The 26,264-nt window shown below is 35.5% G+C and overlaps 1 protein-coding gene across 10 annotated transcripts in view; it reads left to right on the forward strand.

Annotated features, from left to right (window-relative positions):
* The window catches only part of LOC105486091 (sodium channel and clathrin linker 1), a 215,130-nt gene that overhangs the window by 154,728 nt on the left and 34,138 nt on the right, over positions 1–26,264 (forward strand). For 6 of the 10 annotated variants that reach the window (XR_011620971.1, XM_011748770.3, XM_011748771.3 and 3 more), the window contains one exon: positions 1,246–1,442. Coding sequence is in view for 7 of the 10 variants with exons in the window: in XM_011748770.3 (XP_011747072.1) it covers positions 1,246–1,442 (197 nt within the window). In the remaining 3 variants the exon portion in view is untranslated. Of the gene's footprint in view, positions 1–1,245; positions 1,443–5,679; positions 6,174–11,399; positions 11,519–26,264 lie in introns of those variants that run through there. The other 4 variants (XR_011620972.1, XM_071093040.1, XR_011620973.1 and 1 more) reach the window with 4 other exon arrangements.

Raw genomic sequence — 26,264 nt, forward strand, 5'->3', positions numbered from 1 at the left:
TTCTTTATAATACTTCTTTAGTATAGCAAAATATAGATGGCCTGAGAGTACAATAAGGAAGTCAGATCACCTTGCTGCCTTTTTCCACAAGTGTTTTTCATCTGAACCACAAAATGTAGAAAAATGTTTCAGTAACTTTTTTCTCAATTTCCCCAAACATGGTACTTAGGTAGTTATATTCTAGACACATATGAAAGAAGGCAAGTCATTATATACATTGGATGCCTTAAAGCATTAGGGCTTAATTCTCTCCCTGAACCCCAGTAGAGAAAGCTTCTAGGGTATCCAAAGAGCATTTACTTATAAGTTCATTCTGCAATTAAAGTGCTTTTACTATAATGACATAAATTCTTAGAAGTGTACTGAAGACAGTTTTGTAAGAGATTTTCAAAATCATTATTTATATTGTCTCTTTCTCCTGAAAAATAATTCGTTCATTAATCTTTCACTAATACTACAGCTGAAGTGGTAAAGAAATTCCTGTATATAATTATCTTTGACTTTACAAAGCCCTTTGAAAGAATTTCAAGTTTAGTATGTAAATCAAAAGTGGTTTGAGTAAATACCTAACTCAGATACCAATAGCATCAACACTTTCCTTGGATTCTGGCAACAAAAATCAGGGTAAATAAAGAGAGAAGTGTTACGTTGTAATAGATAGTAGACTTTTCTTTTACTGGCATGTTAAGGTGTTAGGGAAAGTGTTGCAAAAAACATAGTTAATCATAATTCTAGTTTTACTGACATAACATTGTAAGTTTTCATTTATGATGAAGACCAATTGTAAACTTGATTTTTTTTTTTTTTTTTTTTTTTTTTTTTTTAGACAGAGTCTCACTCTGTCACCCAGGAAGCTGGAGTGCAGTGGTGCGATCTCAGCTCACTGCAACCCTCACCTCCCGGGTTCAAGCGATTCACCTGCTTCAGCCTCCTGAGTAGCTGGGATTACAGGCACACACTCCACACCTGTCTAATTTTTGTATTTTTAGTAGAGAAGGGGTTTCACTATGTTGTTCAGGCTGGTCTCAAAACTCCTGACCTCGTGATCTGCCCGCCTTGGCCTCCCAAAGTGCTGGGATTACAGGCATGAGCCACCGCATCTGACCAAACTTGATTTCTTACATAGTTTTCTCATCCAAACATTTCTGTCCCTCTGACAATACAATGAGTGATTCCTTTTGTATATATCATTGAGCAGTATAGCACCTATAAGAAAAGAAAATATGTTTTCATTTTGTTTTTTAGATCAGTACAATGGAACATGAATTTTCAGTAAAGGAACGTGGGTTTGAAGTTCAATTGAGAGAGATGGAAGACAGTAATAGAAATTCCATTGTTGAACTGAGGCATCTCCTAGAGACTCAACAGAAGGCAGCCAATAGGTGGAAAGAAGAAACGAAGAAACTTACTGAAAGTGCTGAAATTAGAATCAATAATCTAAAGTAAGTCTACTGTTAGTTGTTTGACATGTTTTACAGAAGAAATTCTTTAACCTGTAATTTAATGTGCTTGCCATACTTTTTTTAAAAAATGTATAATTCTGAACCTTATCTTTTTATTCAGTAAATATTTATGAAACTACTGTAAAAATATTATGTCATAAACCAAAGCAAATATTATATTTTTTACAAATTTCATGCATGTTTCATAAAATGTAGTAGTTTTTGTTGGATATATTAGTTTAGATAGTTGCAACAAAATCTGTTTCGCCTGCAAAACCTGAAATAATTTGTTCTCTGGCCCTTGAGAAAAAGTTATCTGACCCTTCCTCGGAAAAAACTTGAGATTTTTGTGCTGAATGAGATGGGAAGCTCAAGAGCTTCAACATGGGAATGAGATCAGAGAGGTTCTAGCAAAGTGATGTGATCAGACTTAAATGTTCAACAGATGATTGTGATCACTGTATGATCTGTATCACTGTATGATTTACTATAGTAAACCTAAAACTACTCTAAAAAATAAAGTCTATTAAAAAAAAGAATAGACTGTAAAGAGGCAAGGGTAAGAGAAGGAAGAAAGAAACTAGTACTATGATAGTCCGCGTATAAAATAGTGGTGGCTTAAACTCGGTTATAAAGGGTTGGTGATAATCACAGGAAGTTTGCTTTGGGCTGTTAAGTATGAGCTGCCCAAAAGATATTTAAGTCAAGATATCAACTAGTCAATTATGTATATAAGTTGATATTCAGGGGAGAGATTACAATAAGAGCTATAAACTTATGAATGACTAACATACACATGATTTTTAAAGTCATGGAATGAGAACATGTTGAAAAAGAGGATAGAGAGATGGAAACTGTGAGGACTGAGTTTCAAAATGTAAAGTTTAGGGAAATTATTCCACTGAGAGAGACTGAGAAAGCGTATCCAGAGAAATAGAAATAAAGACAAAATAGTAAAAATAAAAAATAAAAATTCAGAAAATGAATAAGCAATAATGGGTGATATTTATTGATTTTTTTAAAAATATTCCTTAAAAAAACTAGGAATAGAATTTCCGTAATTTTCTAAAGCCATCTATTCTATAGCAAACATTGTTCTCAGTGGCAAAAAATAATGTCAATAACATTATTTTGAAGACTGAGAAGATGTCAGAGAAGTTCACTATTACCATTTCTATTGATCTTTGTACTGGAGTCCTAATCAGTGCACTAAGGCAAGAAAAAGAAATAAAAGGTTGACAAAATGGAAAGGAAGACAACATGGTTAAATATGTAAAACGTCCAAAATAATTGATAGACAAACTATTAAGTGAATATAGAAAAACCATTTGTAATCTACATACCAGTAACAAACATTTCAAAAATAAAACTTTAAAAGTAATTTATAATTACATCAAAAAACATCAAATACCTAGCAACAAATCTAACAAACGATATGTAAGACTTTTGTTTGAAAACTATATATAATATTAAGAGTAATTAAAGTCTAAATAAAGGCAGAGACCATGTTTATTAATTAGAATGCTAAATATTATAATTATGTTCATTCTCCCCCACCAATATACCTATAGATTCAGTGTAATCCCAGTTAGAATCCTAGCACATGGAGCAATATCTGAAGTATATTAAGGTTAAAAAAAGGTAACGTAACAGTAGGTATAGTATTCTCATTAAGAGTGAGGAGTGTGTGTGCCTGTGTGTGGGTTTGTGCACATATGTGTATATAAACAACATATGTACACACACACTCATACACACACATACACACATTTGTGTTTTTAAAAATGAAGAGGTGAGCCAAAAAATAATTCAAAAGTAATCTCTGAGAGGAGAGAGGGGGACAGAATGAAGGATAGACTTCTTTGAATGAACCTTGTTTTGTAGATTTATAAGCTTAATTTTGGAACTATATAAATGTTTATATAATTATTTTTCAAATTAAATCAAAATTTGAAAAGCAATACCTAAAAATCAAAAGTAAAATTAAACAAATTAACTTAATTATATAGGAAGTTGATGGCTTAACTACATAGATGAATTATTTCAAGTGATATTAAACATAGTAATTAGACTGTATGGGATAAAGCCTAAGGATTAAAGGAAATGCAAGAAATCATAAACTGTTTTTAGTAGTCATATTGTTAGAAATAATATTCATTGTGGTGTTCTGAAACTTATAATTATAGGATAAGGCAGCTGAGTTATTATAAAAGTCTTTAAGAACCAAATTTTTCATCATAAAAGAGAAGAAACTCAAAAGAAATTGAATAAACTTGTAGTTCTAAATTGGAATTGAAAATATGAGTTTATGAACTCAAGATGTATTTTACTCTTTAAAAACGTGTATTCCCTAGTTCAATCTTTTCAGTAAACAGTGAAAACAAGACCAGTATTCTTAAAAGGTCTTAAAAGAAACTAAAGGCTGGGCACAGTGGCTCACGCCTGTAATCCCAGCACTTTGGGAGGCCAAGGTGGGCGGATCACGAGGTCAGGAGATCGAGACCATCCTGACTAACATGGTGAAACCCTGTCTCTACTAAAAATACGAAAAATTGGCCGGGCATGGTAGCGGGTGCCTGTAGTCCCAGCTACTGGGGAGGCTGAGGCAGGAGAATGGCGTGAACCCGGGAGGCGGAGCTCGCAGCGAGCCTAGATCGCGCCACCGTACTCCAGCCTGGGTAACAAAGCAAGACTCTGTCTCAAAAGAAAAAAAAAGAAACTAAAAGGTCTCCTAAAAGAGACTAGGACTCTTTGGAAAAATTATTGATTACAGATTTGGGACAGGACAGTACAAGATAAGCCTAGAAAATACTTTTTCATCACAAAAAGCAAAGAGAAGGTATCAGGATTGCTGGGGTCACATCAAAATGGCCCATGGACCAACTTAAGGTAGCTCCCCCGGCCCATGTGGGGACTATCTGCATATCAAAAAGAATATATGCAATAAATTGAAACATATCAAACATTTTTTAAATTCATGACTTCAAAATGGTTTTAAGTAAAGAAAAAAGTCTTTGGTCACCTTTGGAAGATGCTGTAGAATCAACTCATTCTAAAAGAAAAAATATGAATAAAAGGAAAAATCAAGTGTTTCTTCTACCTTTCCTTTATTCACTGTATGTTAACAAATGGCATTTGGTCTTTTGTGCCATAATAGACCTAGTGTGAAGCCTCCAACTTTGTTTTTCTTTCTCAAGATTGGTCTGACTGGGGTCATTTGTGGTTTCATACAAATTTTAGGATCATCTTTTCCATTTCTGTGAAAAATGTCATTGGAATTTTGATAGGCATTGCATTGAATCTGTAGATCACTTTGAATAGTATCAACATTTTGACAATATTAATTTCTTCAGTTCATGAATACAAGATATCTTTCCAATTATTTGTGCCTTCTTAAATTTCTTTGATCAAATTTTGGTAGTTTTCAATATGGAGATTTTTCCCTTCTTGGTTGAATTTATTCGTAGGTATTTTATTGTTTTAGTAGCTATTGTAAATGGAATTGTTTTCTTGATTTCTTTTTCAAATAGATTGCTGTTAGTGTATAAAAATGCCACTGATACTTTGTGTGTTGATTTTGTAACCTGCAATTTTACTGCATTTGTTTATTCTAGCAGTTTTTTGATGAGGTCTTCAGGGTTTTGTATATGTAAGATCATTTCATCTGTAAACAGGGGCAATTTAACTTCTTCCTTTCCAATTTGATGCCTTTCTTTTGTCTTGCCTAATTTCTCTGGGTAGGACTTTCAGTACCATATGGAATAGAAGTGGCAAAAATGGGCATCCTTGTCATGTTCTTGACCTTCAGAGGAAATAATTTCAATTTTTCACCATTAAGTATGATGCTAGCTGTGGATTTTTCATAAATACCCTTTATTGTGTTGAGGTAGTTCCCTATATTGGGTAGGAAATTGTTTTTTTAGAAAAATCAAAGAATGACCTCAAAAATCATAGATATTTTAGATTTTAACTTAAGTTTTATACATGTATATTTTAACATATAAGGTTAAATATATTTAACTTTATATATACTAATAAATAATTTAATTCATAACTTTATATATACTAATAAATAATTTATTAACTAATAAATACTTTAATTCATGCCATGAATATCTTATAAATTCAATTTTTATTACCAAATTTTATTTTAAATGTTCTGTGGTTTATACTTTTTTAAAAACCTATAATGCAGGTACTCTAGAAAGGAAATTTTCAATTTTGTTTTTAATTACAGACAAATCTATTGTCATGAATTATTTCTCCTCAAAAGCATAAACTGAGGCAGAGATCTGGCATGGGCACAAAGGGTGTTCCGGCATATGGCAAATGCTAAAGATTAAAGTAGAGATGAGAAAGAAAAGGACTTGAATCAATTTAGAGGAAGATGGACAACAAATGTGTCAGTGACATGAAAGCCCTGTGTCCTTTCCACAGAGAAGTTTGTTATCCTCATGACTTGGCAGCTGTCTTCCCTCAGAGCAAATAATTCAAGAGAAAGCATGAACCAGATGGGCTATAATTGTTTTTAAAAAAAGGATAGAAATATAATAGATTTTATGAATAAGCATAATTATCTGGCTTGAGAGTTGAAGGTAAGAAATAAACTACAGAAGAAAAGATTCAAAGCTCAGCAGTGAATCACAATTTTGTGAGAATATATTTACTGGAACATAAATTTGTAACCAAAAATTAATCATAAATGGAATTTTTAATGATTTCTGATTAAAATTCTGTAGGCCAGGTGCAGTGGCTCATGCCTGTAATCCCAGCACTTTGGGAGGCCAAGGCGGGCTGATCACGATGTCAGGAGATCGACCATCCTGGCTAACACAGTGAAACCTGTCCCTACTAAAAATACAAAAAATTAGCTGAGTGTGGTGGCGGGCGCCTGTAGTCCCAGCTACTGGGGAGGCAGAGGCGGGAGAATGGCGTGAACCCGGGAGGCGGAGCTTGCAGTGAGCTGAGATGGCGCTACTGCTCTCTAGCCTGGGCGACAGAGCGAGACTCCCTCTCAAAAATAAAATTAAAATAAAATAAAATCTGTGATAAAGAATGTTTATATGATGAAATACATCTGCATTTGTTGGCTTTTAAGAGGCAATAAATCTTGACAATAAAAGATCGTTGAATGCTGAAATCTAAGAAAGATGACAAAAGGCAGTTCCTTTTTAGTCATATTGTGGAATTACTATTCCCACAGAGATTATTCTGATGTAACCTTTACTGCTCAGTAATTTTATTATAGCTTTATTGCTGAATTACCAATCTCTTTTTTCTGAAGTTCTCAATTTTACCCATTTGAGAAAAAAAATTTCTGACCCCCCAAAAATCTGCTGCCTGGTTTCTGTTTCTCTCTCTCCCTCCCCACCACTCAGTCCTGCCTTCCCTTATTGGCTTTTAGATGCCTATGCCTGTATTTAAAGTGAAAATAGTTTCTCTTTCTCGTTTCCTCTTCTTCCCTACATTTTATTACCAAGCTTATTTTATCCAGATGTTTGAATAATTTTTCTTTTACTTTCTATTTTTATGTACTCACGTACAAGCTTCAAAGAAACAAGCCCTTCTGATCTTATCAAATTCTTTTTTTAAAGATATTCATTCTTATGCTATTAATTATCTGTTGAATTCTTCACTGCACCCTCCTGCAGCTCTACATCTTACCTGGTATTTGCCCTCATGTTGTAACTGTCAGTAGATCGTTTACCATATGTCTTGTTATTATCTTAATTTCTACATTTCAAAACTCAATTTATATTACATTTTCCAAATTGATTTCTTCTTTAACAATCTTTCTTCATTGATACCACTCTTCCCCTAATTCCTGAATATAAAACCTTATAGCCATCTTTGACTCATTCTTTGTATTTATCTTCTTTCAGTAACCAAGTCCTATTGATTCTTCTTTTGAAATGCCTTCTATCTTTTCATTCCCACTTCCATGACTCTAGAACTGCATTAGTTACCTATTTCTATGTAACAAATTACCCCAACATTTAGTTCTTAAGAAAAACATTTATTATTTTATAATTTAATGAGTCAAAAATTTACTCATGAAGTAATTGGAAGTAGCTTATCTGGGTGAATCTGTCACAAGGTCTTTCATGAAGTATCAATCAAAATGTCATCTGAAGACTTAATGGGAGTGGATGATCTGCTTCCAAGATTACTTACACCTCTGTAGATGGAAGGCCTAAGTTCCTGTTTATGGCCAGACACCTCACTTCCTAGCCATGTGACCTTTCCACAGAGAAGTTTGGTATCCTCATGACTTGGCGGCTGTCTTCCCTCAGAGCAAATAATTCAAGAGAAATCAAGAAGGCGTAATGCTTTTTGTGACCTAGTCTCCTACGTCACATTTTTCTATTCATTAGAAGTGAGTTGCTAAATCCAGACCATATTAACAGTAAGGGGTTTTAGGGCCTACCTTCTGAAGACATGAATCTCCAAGAATTTCTGGACATATTTTATAACCACCATAAGACCAAATCTCATATTTTACTTGTGTAAATATTTGCTTATATTGTCCTCTCAACTCATCTTTGCATGTAACTTCCTTGATCTTGAACTCCTCAACCTCTAAAACAATGAGAAATAGATTTCTTTTTTTAACCATCCAGTTTATGGTATTTTGTTATAACACCAAGAATAGACAAAGACAACAACACAGGATAGGTGAAAGTCAACTTCTGTTTTTCCCATGTTACAGTCATTCAATCCTGAAACATTTAATGACAAGACTCTCCTTTCCTTGCTATTATACTTTGCACCGCCCCTTTTGTCATAATTTGTGTTCATATATATGTGAATCTGTTTCTGACATCTCTTTTATGTTCTGTTGGTTTGTTTGCTTATCCTTGTGTCAATACCACACTGTCTTATTTATTACCTTTGTAAGACACTTTTGAAAACAACTACAAGATTTGAAAAGCAACCTGATACCTAATTACAGTCATTTCTCTTACCTTGTTCTTTTTTGTAAAAATATCTTACCTATTCTTGGTTCTGGGCATTTCTGTATTCATATTAGAATTGTATGTCAAGTTCCTTAAATAAATTTGATGGAATTTTAATTTGAATTCTATCAACTTTATAAATAAATTTAGAACAAGCAACATAATTAAAATTTTTATAATATTGTCTTTCAGTCTATGTACATGACGTATCTCTCCATTTGTTTAGGTCTTCTAAAATGTCTCAGTAAAGTTAATTTCCTTGTAGAAATCTTACACCTTTGTCAAATTTATTTTAATTTCATTTTCTCATTGTTGCTTATACACAGAAATGTGAAAGCTTTTTGTTGCTGACGATACTTTCTTTACCCAGTGACCTTACTTAGGACAAAAGCTGTAGAATCTTTTGGATTTTGACCATATCGTCTATCAATATAACAGTTTTATCTCTTCAAATAACTATATGTTTTGTTTCTCTTTCTTGATTATTGCACTAGCTAAGACTTCCAGTGCAATACACAGAGTAGGGATAGTCAGGATTCTTATTCTTGTTCCCAATCTTAAAAGGAAAGCTTTCAATTTTCATCATTTCATATATTTTCTGTGTTTGGTGATAACCTCTATCACATTCAGGGAGTTTCCTTTTGTTATTACTTTACTAAGAACTTTTATCACAAATATTAATTTTTTTTTCCGAGACAGAGTTTTGCTCTTGTTGCCCAGGCTGGAGTGCAGTGGCACGATCTCAGCTCACTGCAACCTCTGCCTCCCAGGTTCAAGTAATTCTCCTGCCTTGGCCTCCCAAGTAGCTGGGATTATAGCCATGCACCAGCACGCCTGGCTAGTTTTTGTGTTTTTAGTAGAGGCGGGGTTTCACCACGTTAGTCAGGCTGGTCTCAAACTCCTGACCACAGGTGATCCACCTGCCTCGGCCTCCCAAACTGCTGGGAGCCAGAATGCTAGGCCTACAAATATTAAATTTTATAAAAGCTTTTGCTGCATTTGTTTGGGGTGATTATTTGAATTTGTTCTATGTAATATGTTAATGGGATAAATTTTATGGATTGATTTTGCTAATGTACCAAATTTTCATTCCTGTGACAAAATCAACATGATTGTAATGCATTCTCCTTATATATGTGTTTCTGGATTTGGTTTCTTAGAGTTTTATTTAATATATGTTTGTCTATGTTCGTGAGAGAGATTGACCTGAAATCCTTTCTTGAACTCTCAAGTTATATCAAAGTTATGTTAGCCTCAAAAACAAATTGAAGAGTAGCCCTTCTTTTTTTGTAATCTTGTATATTTTATGGAGTTTTGAAAGTGTTTATTCCTTGAATATTTGATAGAATTCTCCAATGAAATCTCTTGGCCTGGAATTTTGTTGTTGTTGCTGTTGGGTTTTTGTAGGAGTATTTTTTTGTTGTTGATTCAATCAAAATGTATTTAACAGTGATATAATTCTTCAGATTTTATATTTCTTCATTGACATAGTTTTGGTACATTATATTTTTACAGAAATACATCCATTTCTTCTAAATTTTTAATATTTTTGGATATGTTTTCCATATTATTGTCCATTTAATGTCTGCAGCATCTGTAATACCTCCTTTTGCATTCCTGATATTATTATACCTTGTCTCTTTTTTCTTTATCACTCTTACGAGAGTTTCTCAATTGTTTTACTCTTTATAAATAACCTTTGATTTTTAATCTTTTCTATTTTGTGTTTATTACCTAATTTTATTACTTTCTGCTCTTTGTTAACCCTCTCCTTTCTTTCATGTTGCTGTTCTTTTTTCTGACTTCTTGAAATAGAAGCATGACTCAAATTTTCACCTTCTCTTTTTTCCGAATGCATGCATTCTTCAATATTGTAAATTTTTCCCTATGTCTTGACATAACTTTAGTATACGTTTTGATATATGTCGTGCTATTATTTAGTTCAAATTATTTTCCTTTTTTTTTTTTTCTGAGACAGGGTCTCACTCTTTCACACAGGCTGAAATGCAGTGGCACAATCTCAGCTCACTGCAACCTCCGCCTCCCAGGTTCAAGCAATTTTCCTGCCTCAACCTCCCAAGTAGCTAGGACCACAGATGCCCACCACCACAAATGGCTAATTTTTGTGTTTTTTGTAGAGACAGGGTTTCATTATGTTGCCCAGTCTGGTCTTGAACTCCTGGACTCAAGCAACTGATCCTCCTGCCTTGGCCTCCCAAAATGCTGAGATTATAGGAGTAAGCCACTGCACCTGGCCTCAAATTATTTACTAATATTTATTATCTTTTTTAATCTACATGTTATATATAAGTACATTTTCATATAAATTCTAAAGTTCTTAAACATATCCAGTCATTTTAGTTATTTTTTTCTTAATTGTTTCTATGTTTCATAGATTTAGAAACAGTAGATAGCTCAGTTTCAGGCCATTTCATTCATTGATACTTAGTGTAATTCAAAATATACTGGGATTTGTTTTTATCGTATTATTTAGTACTTTCTATTTCTGACATCTTTGCTTTATTCCTTTTTTTCTTTCTCATCTTTTTAATTCATTTGGTATTTTTTTAATCATTCTACTTTTTTCCCCAATATTTGGAAATTAATTACTCATATTATTTTGGTGACTACCCTACCTGTTATACCACATATACTTAGGAAGTCTGAAGTTAATCAAAGCTTTTATTCTCCTCCCAGAAAACTCAAGAACCTTGAAACATATTAGCACCATTAATTTCTCTTACCCAGCTTATATATTATTGTTGACAGGTTAATTACTATTTAGTAAAAAATATATTACTGTAATGAACTATATATGAACAATAATAAATGTAAAACAAAATAATAAATATATATGAACAGTAATTTATTTATTGTATATTACTGAATGTATGAGATACTAGAAGCAATGTAGAACAAAGTAATAAATATATATGAACAATGCTGTTCTCATACATTCCATCTGGGACTACTTTCCTTATGTCTGAATTATGTCTTTCAGAAGTTCCTTTGGTAAAGATCTATTGGTGATGAATTCTCAACTGCTGCTCATAAAATATATTTACTTTTTGTTTATTCTTGAAAGATACTTTTGCTGGGTATGGAATTCCAAGTTGACAGGTATTTTCTTCTAGAATATTAAAGATAACATCTTTGGGAGCTGTGAACTGACAAAACATCAAGAGTTTACGCAATGATAAGAGACATGAGAGTTCCAGTTGACCAGAGTGGAACATCCTTGTTGAACACCCAGGGTGTACAATAAAGATTTCAGGATCACTTTATCCTATTGTTAAAATTAAACTAGCCTAGAGTAAAAAGAATTGAAAATCTGTCTTCATAAAGCTAAAAACAAGCTTCAAAAGGAACAAGCTGGTCCTCAAGTAACTTAACTACCTGCCAGAAAAAATCCAACACTTTTATTACTAGATAAACAAAAGCAGGAAAATGGTACCCATAACCAGAAAAAAAGAAAAACAAAAACTAGCGCATCTAAACACACCCAGAAATGGCCAGGCGCGGTGGCTCACACCTGTGATCCCAGCATTTTGGGAGGCTGAGGCGGGTGGATCACGAGGTCAGGAGATCGAGACCACGGTGAAACCCTGTCTCTACTAAAAATACAAAAAATTAGCCGGGCACGGTGGTGGGCGCCTGTAGTCCCAGGTACTTGGGAGGCTGAGGCAGGAGAATGGTGTCAACCCGGGAGGCAGAGCTTGCAGTGAGCTGAGATCTCGCCACTGCACTCCAGTCTGGGTGAACAGAGCAAGACTCTGTCTCAAAAAAAAAAATAGAAACACACCCAGAAATGAGAGGGGATACAATTATTAATTTTTTAATTTTTATTAATTAATTAAAAGTATTAAAAGATGAGAACTTTAAACCAGCCGTTGTAAATATTCTTAGTGATTTAAAGGAACACATGAAGATGATAAGGAGAGAAATGGAAGATGCAAAAAAGGAAACAATGGAAACCTGTGGATGAAAAATATTAGAGAATTTAAAAACTCACAAAATGGGATTAACAGCAGATCATACACTGCACAAGAAGAGATCAGAGAACTTGAAGAGAGCAAAAGAAACCATCCAAAAATGAAACATAGTGAGAAAAAAAGACCAAAGAAAAATTATGCACAGAGAGCCTCAGAAACCTTAGGGACGATAGCAAGCAGTACAAAATACATACAAGTATAGTCCCAGGAAGGCAGGGATGGGAGTGTGGGAGTGTTTTAAGAAATAATGGGCCAGACACGGTGGCTCATGCCTGTAATCCTAGCACTTTGGGAGGCCGAGGCAGGTGGATCACCTGAGGTCAGGAGTTCGAGACCAGCCTGGCCAACATGGTGAAACCCCATCTCTACTAAAAATACAAAAATTATCCAGGAGTGGTGGCACATGCCTGTAATCTCAGCTCTTTGGGAGGCTGAGGCAGGAGACAGAGGTTGCAGTGAGCCAAGATCATGCCACTGCACTCCAGCCTGGATGACAGAGTAATACTCCAGCTCCAAAAAAAAAAAAGAAAAGAACTAATGGGCAAATTTTTTCCAAACTTGATGAAAACCCTTTGTGTAGTTATCTGCTACTGCATAACAAATTGCTCCAAAATTTAGGGACTTAAAACAGCAAACATTTGTTTTCTCACAGTTTTTGAGGATTAGGAATCTAGACATGTTGGAATCAGAATGCCTCTGACTCAGGGTTTCTCATAAAGTTGCAGTCAATGTGTTGACTAAAGCTGCATTATCTCAAAGCTTGACCAGGAAAGGATCTGCTCCCAAGCTCACTCTGTAGCTGTTGGCAGGCCTCAGGTCTTCACTGACATTGGCAGGAGACATCAGTTCCTTGCCTTGTTGGTCTCTTCATGGGTCTAAAATGTTGTAGCATGCTTCCCTCAGAGTGAGGAGAGAGGGGGAGCGAGTGAGGGAGAAAGGGAAGGAAGTTAAGAGAGAGAAAGTAAAACAAAGGTCAAGATCTTTGTGTAAGCTAATCTTGAAAGTGACATCACATCACGTTAACCATATTCTGTCAATTAGAAGTGAGTCCCTGGGTAGAGCCCCAAAGGTGAGACTTCATGAGGACCTCATAAGGTAGGGATCATTGAGGTTCGTTTCAGAGCTTACCTGCCACACCATTACATCACACCATACACAAAAATAACCTGAAATGAATCCTAGACCTAAGCATAAAAAAGGAAAACAATAAAATATCTAAAAGAAAATCTTATGATAAGCAAAAATTTCTTCCAAGACACAAGAATAAATTACAAAAAATTTGATAAAGTGGACTATATTAAATTAAAAACTTCTGGCCAGGTGCGGTGGCTCATGCCTATAATCCCAACACTTTTAGAGGTCAAGGTGGGCAGATCAACTTGACGCTACAAGTTCAAAACCAGTCTGGCTAACAAGAGGAAACCCCCCTCTCTACTAAAATTGTGAAAAATTAGCCAGGTATGGTAGCACACCCCTGTAATCCCAGCTACTCAGGAAGCTGAAGAGTGAGAATTGCTTGAGCCTGGGAAGTGGTGAGCCGAGATGGTGCTACTGCACTCCAGCCTGAGCCACAGAGCAAGAGTCTGTCTTAAATATAAATAAATAATAAATAATAAACAATAAAAATAAATAAATTTAAAAAACGTCTGCTTTTCAAAAGCCACCATTAAGAAAATGAAAAAAGACCATGAGAAAAAAATTGCAATTAGTATATCTGACAAAGGACTTGATTTTTTAATCTTTCAACTCAGTAATAATAGACAATTTTACTACAAAGTTAAATGTGTACTCATCATACAAACATGCAGTTTTACTCACAGATGTTAGCCAAGAGAAATGAAAACACATCCACACAGAGACCAACCTGAGCAACATAGTGAGACCTCGTCTCTGCAAAATAAAAAATAATAAAATTAACCAGGCATGGCCGTGCATGCCTAAAGCCCCAGCTACTTGGGAGGCTGAGGTGGGAGGATCACCTGAGCCCGGGAATTTGCAGCTGTGAACCCTGATCATGCCACTGCACTCCAGCCTGGGCAGCAGACCAAGACTCTTTCTAAAAATAAAACCAAAATATATTGACACAAAAAACCTGTACATGAGTATTTATAGATATTTTATTTATAATGGCTGAAAATGAGAACCCAAATGTACATCACCAGGTGCATGGATAAACACTCAGAAATAAAAAGGAATAAACCACTGATACACACAACAACATGGATGAATGTCAAAAACGAGATTGAAAATTAAGAAACCAAACATAGAAGACTACATACTGTATGATCCCATATGTGTGAAGAGAAAGCAATTCTAATTTATAATGATAAAACACTTTGGATGCATAGGACTGGGATTTCATGGGTGGGGCAGTGACTGCAAAAGGGAAGAGGGACCTTTTTAGGGAGATGGAGTCTCGCTGTGTCGCCCAGGCTGGAGTGCAGTGGCACGATCTCGGTTCACTGCAACCTCCGCCTCATGGGTTCAAGGTATTCTTTTGCCACAGCCTCCCAAGTAGCTGGGACTACAGGCATGTGCCACCACGCCCAGCTAATTTTTGTATTTTTAGTAGAGATGAGGTTTCATCGTATTGGCCAGGCTGGTCTCAAATTCCTGACCTCAAGTGATCCACCCACCTCAGCCTCCCAAAGTGCTGGGATTATAGGCGTGAGCCACCGCACCCGGCTTATTCTTTATCTTAATTCCTGTGGTAGTTACATGGGTGTATGCTTTTGTCAGATCTCACCAAACTACACTCAAAATGGCTGCACCTTATTTCCCACAATTAGGAATAAGGTTGATTTTAAAACCAAAATAAATACTGCCTTTGCATGATTCACTGTCTCCTGTCCTCCTGAGATTCTGATCAAAGGTATTTTAAACTTTTATTGTGCATTTCTTTGTCTCTCACCCTCTTTATTTTTCATCTTTTTTCATTGTGCTACATTCACACAGTCTCTTCTGATCTGTTATTTTACAAATTATCTTTTTTAATATTCAATTTGCTGTTGTATATTCTCAAGGGGTTGGTTGGTTGGTTTGTTAACTATTATTTTAGGTTCATGGATACATGAGCAGGTTTGTTGTATAGGGAACTTGCATGTCACAAGGGTTTGGTATACCTATTATTTTGTTACACAGACAACAAACATAGTACTTGATAGTTTTCTGATCCTCTCCCTACTCCCACCCTCCACCCTCAAGTAGGTGTCTGCTGTTTCCTTCTTTGTGTTCATGTATACTCAATATTTAGCTCCCACTTGTGAGAGCATGCAGTATTTGTTTTTCTGTTCCTGTGTTAGTTCACTTAGGACTATGGCCTCCAACTCCATCCATGTTGCTACAAAGGACATAATCTCATTCTTTTTTATGACTGCATTGTATTCCATGGTGTATGTATATCATATTTTTTTTATCCAGTCTACCATTGATGGGCATTTAGGTTGATTTTGTGACTTTGCTCTTGTGAATAGTGCCACAATGAATCTACACATGCATGTGTCTTTCTGGTATCAATAATTTATATTCCTTGGGGCATATACCTAATAATGGGAATGCTGGGTTGAATGGTATACTTCTGTTTTAAGTTCTTTGAGAAATCTCCAAACTGCTTTCCACAGTAGCTGAACTAGTTTCCATTTGCACAAGCAGTGGATAAGCATTCCCTTTTCTCTGCAACCTTGCCAGCATCTGTTATTTTTTGACTTTTTAATAATATCAATTCTGATGTGTGTGAGATAGTATCTCATTGTGGTTTTGATTTGCATTTCTATAATGATCAGTGATGTTGGGCATTTTTTCACATGCTTGTTGGCCACATATATGTCTTCTTTTGAAAGTGCCTGTTCATATCCTTTGCCCACTTTATAATGGGGTTTTTTGTTTTTTTCTTGTAAATTTGTTTAAGTATCTTGTAGATTCTGGATATTAGACTTTTATAGCATGTATAGTTTGCAAATATTCTCTCCATTCTGTAGATTGTCTATTTACTCGGTTGATAGTTTCTTTTGCTGTGCAGAAGCTCTTTCGTTTAATTAGGTCCACATGTCAACTTTAATTTTTGTTGCAACTGCTCTTGGAGTCTTCGCCATAAAATCTTTGCCAGGGCCCATGTCCAGATGGTATTCCCTAGGTTATCTTTCTGGGTTTTTGTAGTTTTATTTTACATTTAATTTTCTAATCAACCTTAAGAAGATTTTTGTATATGATATTAGGAGTCCGCCTTCAGTCTTCCACATACGGCCAGTTATGTCAGCACCATCTATTGAGTAGGGGGTTCTTTCCCTATTACTTGTTTTTGTCTACTTTGTCAAAGATTAAATGGTTGTAGGTGTGTGACTTTATTTCTGGGCTGTCTATTCTGTTTCATTGGTCTATTTGTCTTATTTTTTACCAGCACCATGCTGTTTTGGTTGCTGTGGCCTTGTAGTATAGTTTTAAGTTTGTTAACATGGTACCTCCAGCTTTGTTCTTTTAGTTTAGGATTGCCTTGGCTATTCAATCTCTTTTTTGGTTCCATATGAATTTTTAAATAGTTAAGTAGGTTTTTTTTCTAATTCTGTGAAAAATGTCATTGGTAGTTTGATAGGAATAGTGTTGAATCTGTAAATTGCTTTGGGCAATATGACCATTTTAACAATATTGATTCTTCCTATCCATAGCATGGAATGCTTTTTCATTCATTTGTATCATCCCCAATTTCTCTGAGCAGTGTTTTGTTATTCTCGTAGAGATCTTTCTCGTCCCTGGTTAGCTATATTCCTATTTTATTCATTTTGTGGCTCTTGTGAATGGGATTGTGTTCTTGATTTGGGTCTCAGCTTAGATGTCACTGATGTATGGAAATGCAATGGATTTTGGTACATTAATATTGTATCCTGAAACTTTGCTGAAGACATCAGATCTAGGAGCTTGTGGGCAGAGACTAATGGGTTTTCTAGGTCTAGAATTATATCATCCATAAAGAGAGATAGTTTGACTTCCTCTCTTCCTATTTGGATGCCCTTTACTTCTTCCTTTTGCTTCATTGCTCTGCCTAGGATTCCAGTACTATGTTGAATAGGAGTAGTGAGAGTGGGCATCCTTGTCTTGTTCCAGTTCTCAGGGGGATGCTTCCAGCTCTTGCCCATTCATTAAGATGTTATCTGTGGGTCTATTATATACAGCTTTTATAATTTTGAGATATGTTCCTTCAATGCCTAGTTTTTTGAGGGTTTTTAACATGAAGGGATGTTGAATTTTATCAAAAGGCTTTTCTAGACTGGACACAGTGGCTCACACCCAGCACTTTAGGAGGCCAAGGCAGGCAGATCACTTGAGGCTAGGACTTCAAGACCAGCCTGGCCAACATGGCAAAGCCCCATCTCTACTAAAAATACAAAAATTAGCTGGGCATGGTGGCGTGTGCCTGTAATCCCAGCTATTGAGGAGGCTGAGGCATGTGAATCATTTGAATCTGGGAGGCCAAGGTTTCACTTAGCCGATATTGTGCCACTGCACTCCAGCCCAGATGACAGAGCAACGAGACTTTTCTGCATCTGCTGAGATGATAGTGTGGTTTTTGTTTTTAGTTCTGTTTATGTGGTGAATCACATTTCTTGATTTGTGTATGTTGAACCAACCTTGCATCCCAGGAATAAAGCTTACTTGATTGTGGCAGATTATCTTTTTGATGTGCTGCTGGATTCAGTTTACTATATTTGCTGAGGATTTTTGCATCTGTGATCATCAGGAATATTGATCTGAAGTTTTCTTTTTTTCTTGTGTCTCTGCCAGATTTTGATACCAGGATGATTCTGGCCTCATAGATTGAGTTAAAAAGAAGTCCTTTCTCCTCAGTTTTTTGGAATAGTTTCAGTAGGAATGGCATCAGCTCTTCTCTATACATGTGGTAGAATTTGGCTGTGAATCCTTCTGACCCTGGAATTTTTCTAGTTGATAGGCTTTTTATTATTGATTCATTTTCTGAAGTCACTGTCTGTTGGTCTGTTCAGGGATTCAATTTCTTCCTGGTTCAATATTGGAAGGTTGTATGTTTCCAAGAATTTATCCATTTCTAGGTTTTCTGGTTTGCGTGTATAGAGATGTTCATAGTAGTCTCTGAGGTTTTTGTTTGTTTGTTTGTTTGTTTGTTGTATTTCTGTGGGCTTAATAGTAATATCCCTTTGTCATTATGATTATTTATTTGGATCTTCTCTCTTTTACTTTATTAGTCTAGCTGGTGGTCTATCAATCTTATTTATTCTTTCAAAAACCAACTTCTGGATTTGTTGATCTTTACTATGGTTTTTTGCATATCTGTTTTCCTTCAGTTCAGCTCTGATTTTTGTTATTTATTGTCTTCTGCTCGCTCTGAGATGGGTTTGCCCTTGTTTCTCTAGTTCTTCTAGGTGTGATGTTAAGTTGTTAATTTGAGGTCTTTCTAATTTTTTTAGGGCGTTTAGCCCTATAACTTCCGCTTAACACTGCTTTAGCTGTGTCCCCAAGATTCTGGTATGTTGTATCTTTGTTCTCATTAGTTTCAAATAATTTCTTGGTTTCTGCCTTAGATTTTTGGTTTCCCAAAAAGTCATTCAGGAGCAGGTTGTTTAATTTCCATGTAATCATATGATTATGAGCAATTTCCTTAGTATTGATTTTTATTTTTATGGTCTTGCACTGTGGTCCAAGAGTGTGTTTAGTATGATTTTTTTTTTAATTTTCTGAGGATTGTTTTACAGCTGATTGTGGTCAATTTTAGAGTATGTGCCATGTGCAGATGAGAAGAATGTATATTCTGTTTGTTTTGGGTGGAGAGGTCTATAAATATCTGTTAGGCCAATTTGGTAAAATGTTCTGTGCAGATCCTGAATATCTTTGTTAGTTTTCTGATTTGATCATCTGTCTAATCTTGTCAGTGGGGTGTTGGAGTTTCCCACTATCATTGTGTGGTTATCTAAGTCTCTTTGTAGGTCTCTAAGAATTAACCTTATGAATCTGGGTGCTTCTGTGCTGGATGCATATATATTTAGGTTAGGTCTTCTTGTTGAATTGAACCTTTTACCGTTATGTAATGTTCTTCTTTGTCTTTTTTGATCATTGTGGGTTTAAAGACTGTTTTGTCTGAAATTAGAATAGCAATCCCTGCTTTTTTCTGTTTTCCATTTGTTTGGTTTTTCTCCATTCCTTTACTTTGAGCCTATGGGTATCTTTGCATGTGAGATGGGTTCCTTGTAGATCACATGGAGTTGGGTCTTGCTTCTTCATCCAACTTACCACTCTGTGCCCTTTAATTTGGGGCATTTAGCCCATTTACATTCAAAGTTAATATTGATATGTGGAGGACTGATCCTAGATCATACATTTGATCTCTTTATATAATCCTGTATTTCTCAGAAGCTTTATTCGTTCTTCTCTGTTGTTTTTTCTTTGTTTTTATCTGAGTTATTTCAGAAAAGCCAGTCTTCAGACTCTGAGATTCTTTCCTCAGGTTGGTTGATTCCGCTGTTAATACTTGTGATTGATTGTATTATGAAATTCTTGAAGTGAGTTTTTCAGTTCTATCAGTTCAGTTTGGTTCTTTCTTAACATGATCATTTTGTGGTTTATGTCCTGTATCATTTTATTGTGTTTCTTAGTTTCAAAGTTTGTTTCTGATCACTCCAATATCTGTTATCAGACAGATCTGTTTCTTTTGGTTCCTAAGCATCTTGTCTGGTTTCTCTATTTATTAGTAATTGCCCTTGAAAATTTTTGTTATAAAGCTTCCATAGTATAGAAACTTTGCCTCTGCCTCTTCTGAGTGCCTGAGAGCACTACTGGGTGTGAGAACTTCAACTAAGGGTGGGGTTTCTGGGCTTTGTTAATTTTGAGGTGTATCTGTGGTCTGTGGCCACAGAAGATTATATTTTTTCTTCTGCTTTGTTCATAACCAAAGTAGCTTCCCTGTAGTCCTGTGACTTTGAGAGAAGTAGCATGCATTCAGATATGGTTCACCTTTACCTTGAAGGGATGCTCTTTTGGGATACCAGATCAATGATGGAGAGGTTCTCTCCACCACACCCACTCTTAGTGGTAACAGAGTCAGATCCCAAGTGTGGAGTATTGTAAATGCCATCCTGGAAAGGGGAAGCATTGGTGCTCCAAGATTCTGTTAGGTTTTCTCATTATAAGCTTTCATTCAGAAATTGTCTTGGAACATTTTCACTATATTTTCCTGTGCTTAATGCTTTTACAGAGTTATAGTGGAGTTTTTAGTGAATTGATTAATCTGAATAATTTAATATGCCTTTACTGGATCCAAACATATATTCTTTAAAACTATCCCACCTCACTTAGCACAGTAATCGAGAACTTGGCTTCCAATAATTTTTGTCCCATACAGAGTTTGTATATGTCTGTGATCAATTACAGCATCCTGGAAATTGAAATGGACTGTGGCTCTAAAATAAATTATCAGAACTGTTGCTGGGAATTAGTTTCAGGATCATTAAAACCAATGTGGCACCTATATAATACATAATAATTAAGAAACAGTAGTTGATCTTAGTATTATTTCTTGACTAAAATAAATATGTTGTGTACCATTATATTTTAACTATATTACTTTGTATGAGATGGTGAGGCCAGATGCAGATCAAGAGAGAGAAAATGGAAAGAGTTTTACAATTTGTTATACTCACAGTTCTCTGGACAAATACTGCACACCACACAGGATCACTCAGGGGAAGCACTGGGGTCAGTCGTGAGGTAGAAGGTAAAGGGGGTAACTGTAAGCACATACTTTATTGTGGTTTTTACAGAAAGGAACAGATGTTGCCATGGTGAACAAGTTTTAGGTTGACCGATGTGAACAAGTTCAGTGGGCTCCATGGCATAGTGACTGTTTCTGGTTTGGTTGGTTGGTTGGTTGGTTGGTTGGTTGGTTTTTTTTCTGTTTCCTGGCCCTAGAGTGATTATGGCAGATGTAGTGGCCCAGAATGTGAGAGCCCAATAAGGGATGTAGTTGGAGTTGTACACTCAGCTGCTCAAAATAGAAACTGACCAGCCTCTTTGCCAGGGTCTCAAAACTAAGTCAAGACATTTAAGTCTTGACAAGTCAGAAATAAGTCAAGACATGTAACTATATTATACCCTGAAGCAACTCATAGTATAGGATCCTAAGCCTATGATACAAGGACACATTGCTCTAATGGACCAAAAGTGCCTAACCTTGTTCTATTTTTACACTGTGTTGAAACGGTAGCTGAAAAGTAAAGGTCTGTTGCATTGGCTGAAATCTTCAAAACATCTTGAAAAAATGTACCATAATTTTTAACTATGTTTCTTCCTTAATGATGGACTGCCTGTGCTGAGGATGTCCTGTAAAGACTTAATATCCCACTTTCTATCATACTAGCTTTTTCATCAGTCAGTATGCTTTGGTGATTAGAAACTGTAAATCTACTCAGAGAAAGCTTCTGCCACTTGGCAGATATTTTGCGTCAAGTTTAAGAGAAAGGCAGTGCTACTCCTTTATTGGTTTCATTACATTTGATTTTCCCATTGTTTTCAGAACAAAAAAAGTAACAAATCAATTTGGTTTAATGTCATTCTTATATTAAAAATAACATGTAGACTATTAAAATGATATATATTAACTCTGCAGTCATAGAAGCTCATTAATATTTTATATGCTTGCTTTAATGTATTTATACACTTGCCTGAAAATATCCAAATCTGCTCTGATTCAGAATTTTAGTACCCCTGTAAAAGTATTCAGCAGTATTATTAGTATCTTGGCTGTCCATCTTTTCACTCTTTTAAGTTCAGGATTATAACTTGCAATTTAAAATGTTTAATACTTCAGTCTGCAGATGTATACAAATGGATCCAGAAACAAAAGCAGATCCCTTAAAACTCAGTTTAATTTATGTAACAAACAACTGAGTGACCATTCTTTTCCAAGCATTCTGCTAAATGCTAGAAACACAAGACGAGTAAGGCTTTGCCACTAAGAACTTATTCTATCCCATTGCCTATTTTTGTTTCTCGAAACTAGCATTCATCACTGTCAGTAATTATGCTTTATACTTGTTTCTTTTACATGTTTTAAAATATTCTGTCTTTCCTATGGGACTATCAGCTCCATAAAGTTTGTTTTATTCCTTACTGTATCCCTAGCTCTTAAAAGAGTGTCCAGATCCCTAGCTTTTAAAAGAGTGTCCAGCAGTAGTAGATACGCAGAACATATTTTTTAAATGAATGCATGAAAGCTAGTGAATTTTATCAATTATTGTTTCTTTTCTAGGCCAAACTCTTCTTCCAATTTTTATCCTTTCTGGTCGAAGTTAGAATTTCAGCTTTTTGAAATGCATTTGAACTTTTAAAACATAATATAATGCACCCCCAGTATTTAACAGACCTAAGAAACTTGAATTCCCATAATTGTACCACTGCTGTATAATGAGACTTGTTTCTCATCTTACGAACTTGAAAATGCTATTGATTCTAAGAATTATTATGAAGACTATTGATAATAAAGGAATACATAGTCCTGAACATAAGCACTAGGATTAACTGGGTGAGATAATTTTTAAAAATCAATATTGCTAATAATTAAGGTCATACTTCCAGAGAAGAAATATTACCCAAAACATTGCAGCTAGGATTATTCAATTTTTTGAACTCCTTTTCTGAAATCTGGAAAAGTACACATTGGCCATATAACACAGACCTCGGTGAACTGTGCATGTGTGTCCACAGGCACCAGTCCACTAGAAATTGTTGGCAGAGAGTATTTGTTGAATGGGTATCTGTATATGAACATAACTATCTGTGTAAGCATAATAGTCCATAGTACAGTGTTGGGCGCTTGATAATGATTCTTTAAGTGTTTATAGGTAATTTATTTAAGAATTATTGAAATGTCATTTTTAAAGGAGTTTGCTAGCCAGCAGTGCAACACCAAAGAAGAATCCTTTCAACTTGAATTCTAGTATACAGTGCCCAATTATGAGCAAGGAGAGTGGCCCATATATGACTAACTTAAAGGAGTTTAGTAGAATGAGTTGTGTCAAAACACCTCATCAATCTTGCTACTTGTTATCACACCATCATAGCTTAATTCATTTGAATACTGAAAATTGTTTGTTTGTATGGGCTTTTTGGCATTGCTTTTAACTAAAATTCAGATACTGTAGAAGAAACTATAGTTTCCAATAACCATGATCTTGAAAACAACCTAAATATGGTCCATAGAATGACAGATTGTTCCTCTCTCTGTATCCCCTTTCGTGCACCTCCATAGCCAGCTTTCGGGTATGGTTGATTCTTTCTCTTCTTTCTCCTTAATGTTTTTCAGATCTATTTGCTTTCATCCCCACTACCCCTATCTTAGATCAGATCACCATCATCTCTTACCTCTCTTGCAAACTCTTCGTTTATCCCTGGACTGCGACAGCTTTTAGATCTGGCTCTTACATGTATATCCAATCTCATTTCTCATCACTTCCTATTTTTTTATTACTCTATTTAAGATTTTAGAGAAACTTCTATCACATTAAGGATTTTTTATTATAAAAGATAATATTACTAGGTTTTTGTTGTTGTTGTTGTTTTGTTTTGTTTTGTTTTGTTTTGTTTTGTTTTGCTTTGCTTGGCTTTTTTGAGTCTCGCTCTGTCGCCCAAGCTGGAGTATAGTGGCGGGATCTCGGCTCACTGCAAGCTCCACCTACTGGGTTCACGCCATTCTCCTGCCTCAGCCTCAGGAGTAGCTGAGACTACAGGCGCCCGCCACCACTCCTGGCTAATTTTTTTATATTTTTAGTAGAGACGGGGTTTCACCGTGTTAGTCAGGATGGTCTCAATCTCCTAATCTTGTGATCCACCCACCTCAGCCTCCCAGAGTGCTGAGATCACAGGCGTGAGCCACCGCGCCCAGCAATATTACTAGTTTTAAAGATCAAAATGATATGCAAATCACCCAGTGCTTTAGAAATAGCTGCTAAGTAGTAAGCCAGCTAGTCACTTCTCTTTGTGGGCGGTGGTGAGGAGCGGCAGAGTACCAGTACTCTGATACCTGCTTTGCTGTTATCCAGCAAGGACTCATACCTTTTAAAAGACAATACCAGTGAACAAAACAGGCCAAAATCCCTGCCCCCATGGAGCTTTCATTCTAATAGGAGAAACAAACATACAACAAGAGGAATTAAATATGTGATAGATGGTAAGTGCTAAAGAGAAAAATAACGCAGAAAAAGGCAATAGGCACTGTATGTATTTTTGAGAGTGCCTCATTTTAGAAGAGGTCAACAGGGATAATCATCCTCCACTCTCCCGCCCTTCTTTCTCTTCTTCCTTGGCCATCCACAGCCCTGTTTAAACATAACTCGTTGTCTTCTCTGTACCTTTACTCGTTCAGCTCAAGGTGGCTGGAAAAAACACACAGCCATTCTGGGTTGTCTCACTTTAAATTCATGACCACAGAAGGGGCCTGTAGTGCTGCAAGACAATCATTTTATATATTCTACTCTCTTTGGTGACTATTTCATACCCTGTTTTTCTCTCCTCAAATCTTTTTGCAACTCCTCCCCCATCATCACTTTTAGTCAATAACTTCCATTCCTGTTTGACTGAGAAAAGAGAAGCAATCAGAAGGGAACTTCCGCAGTTTCCAACACTGCAGTTCTATTTTCCCATGCCTCTGTTTCCGGTCAACTCGGCTGTAATGCTCCAGTATAAGAACAAACTCTTCATTTGTCCCTAGATTTTATTTTTGTTTTGCTGTAGTGCCTCCTTGTTAGATGTTCAGTTAAATACAAAGAATTGTTTTTAAAAACAATTTTGCATAAAAACAGAATGCCAAATATAGCAACATGAAATGGTTAACTACCCTGAGAGAAATAAATAGAAATAATTCATGGAATAAGCAATTTGAAGCAAACCAACCAACCTTCTAAAGAAATTTCCTACTTAAGTGAAATCTTGGCTTTTAAATTTGTTTGAACTTTCTGCTAGCACTGGCCAGATATGCTCAGCAAATCACATTTGGTAACAAAGCCCTACCTCACCTAAATAGTCAAGATATAAGTTTGTATCTTGACCAGTGGTATATGTGAATCCAGTAAATCCAATAAATATCACTAGAATTTTTGCCATCTTTTTTTCTTTCTGTTTCAAAGCTTACCTCCTTTTCTACCCAGCCTTAAAAACCAAGTCTTGGTAAAGGACAACACATTGAGACTCCATCTCTATTTATATATATACAAAGAAGAAGGAGGAGGAGGGGGAAGAGAAGAAGGGGAAGGAGGGGGAGGAAGAGCAGGAGAGAAAAGCTCATGTACTTACTTTACTTTTACTTGCACAAAAAGATTACTAGTTCTAGAAGGCAGTTGATTTTAGGCAAGATTTATATATATGAATTGTATCCCTCCTTTTTGGAGAATATAAATAATACTGAAGATTATGCATGAAATCAGTTAAATGTATCTACTGAAGTATTTTTACTGACCTATCTTACCTATTGGTCATAATATAAAATTCTATGACAGTCATAATAGATTTATAATTTTTTAAGTTAAAAAAATTTATTTTAAATTTTAATGAAAAAATATGTTACAAAGGTGATAATCTACCCTTGACATGCAATAGCATCCATATCAAGCATCAGCAGTTTGCTATATGCTATGTTGTAAAGTAACTGCTAGATGGTACTTCCATATCTCTGGGGAAGAATTGATTTGTTCTCCTTAGAAGTGGTTTTGTTTTTAGTGATTCAATGGTATAGTCTAAGTCTTGAACCAATTAGGTCTTTTATTAATAATAAATTACAAAATAAACTGCAGAACATTTTAAAAGCAAATGGCTCATTTGATGCATTTGACTCTCCCTATAATGATTTCTCTATATATACCACA

The sequence above is a fragment of the Macaca nemestrina genome, chromosome 3, assembly GCF_043159975.1.
Source record: "Macaca nemestrina isolate mMacNem1 chromosome 3, mMacNem.hap1, whole genome shotgun sequence".
NCBI classification, from domain to species: Eukaryota; Metazoa; Chordata; class Mammalia; order Primates; family Cercopithecidae; genus Macaca; species Macaca nemestrina.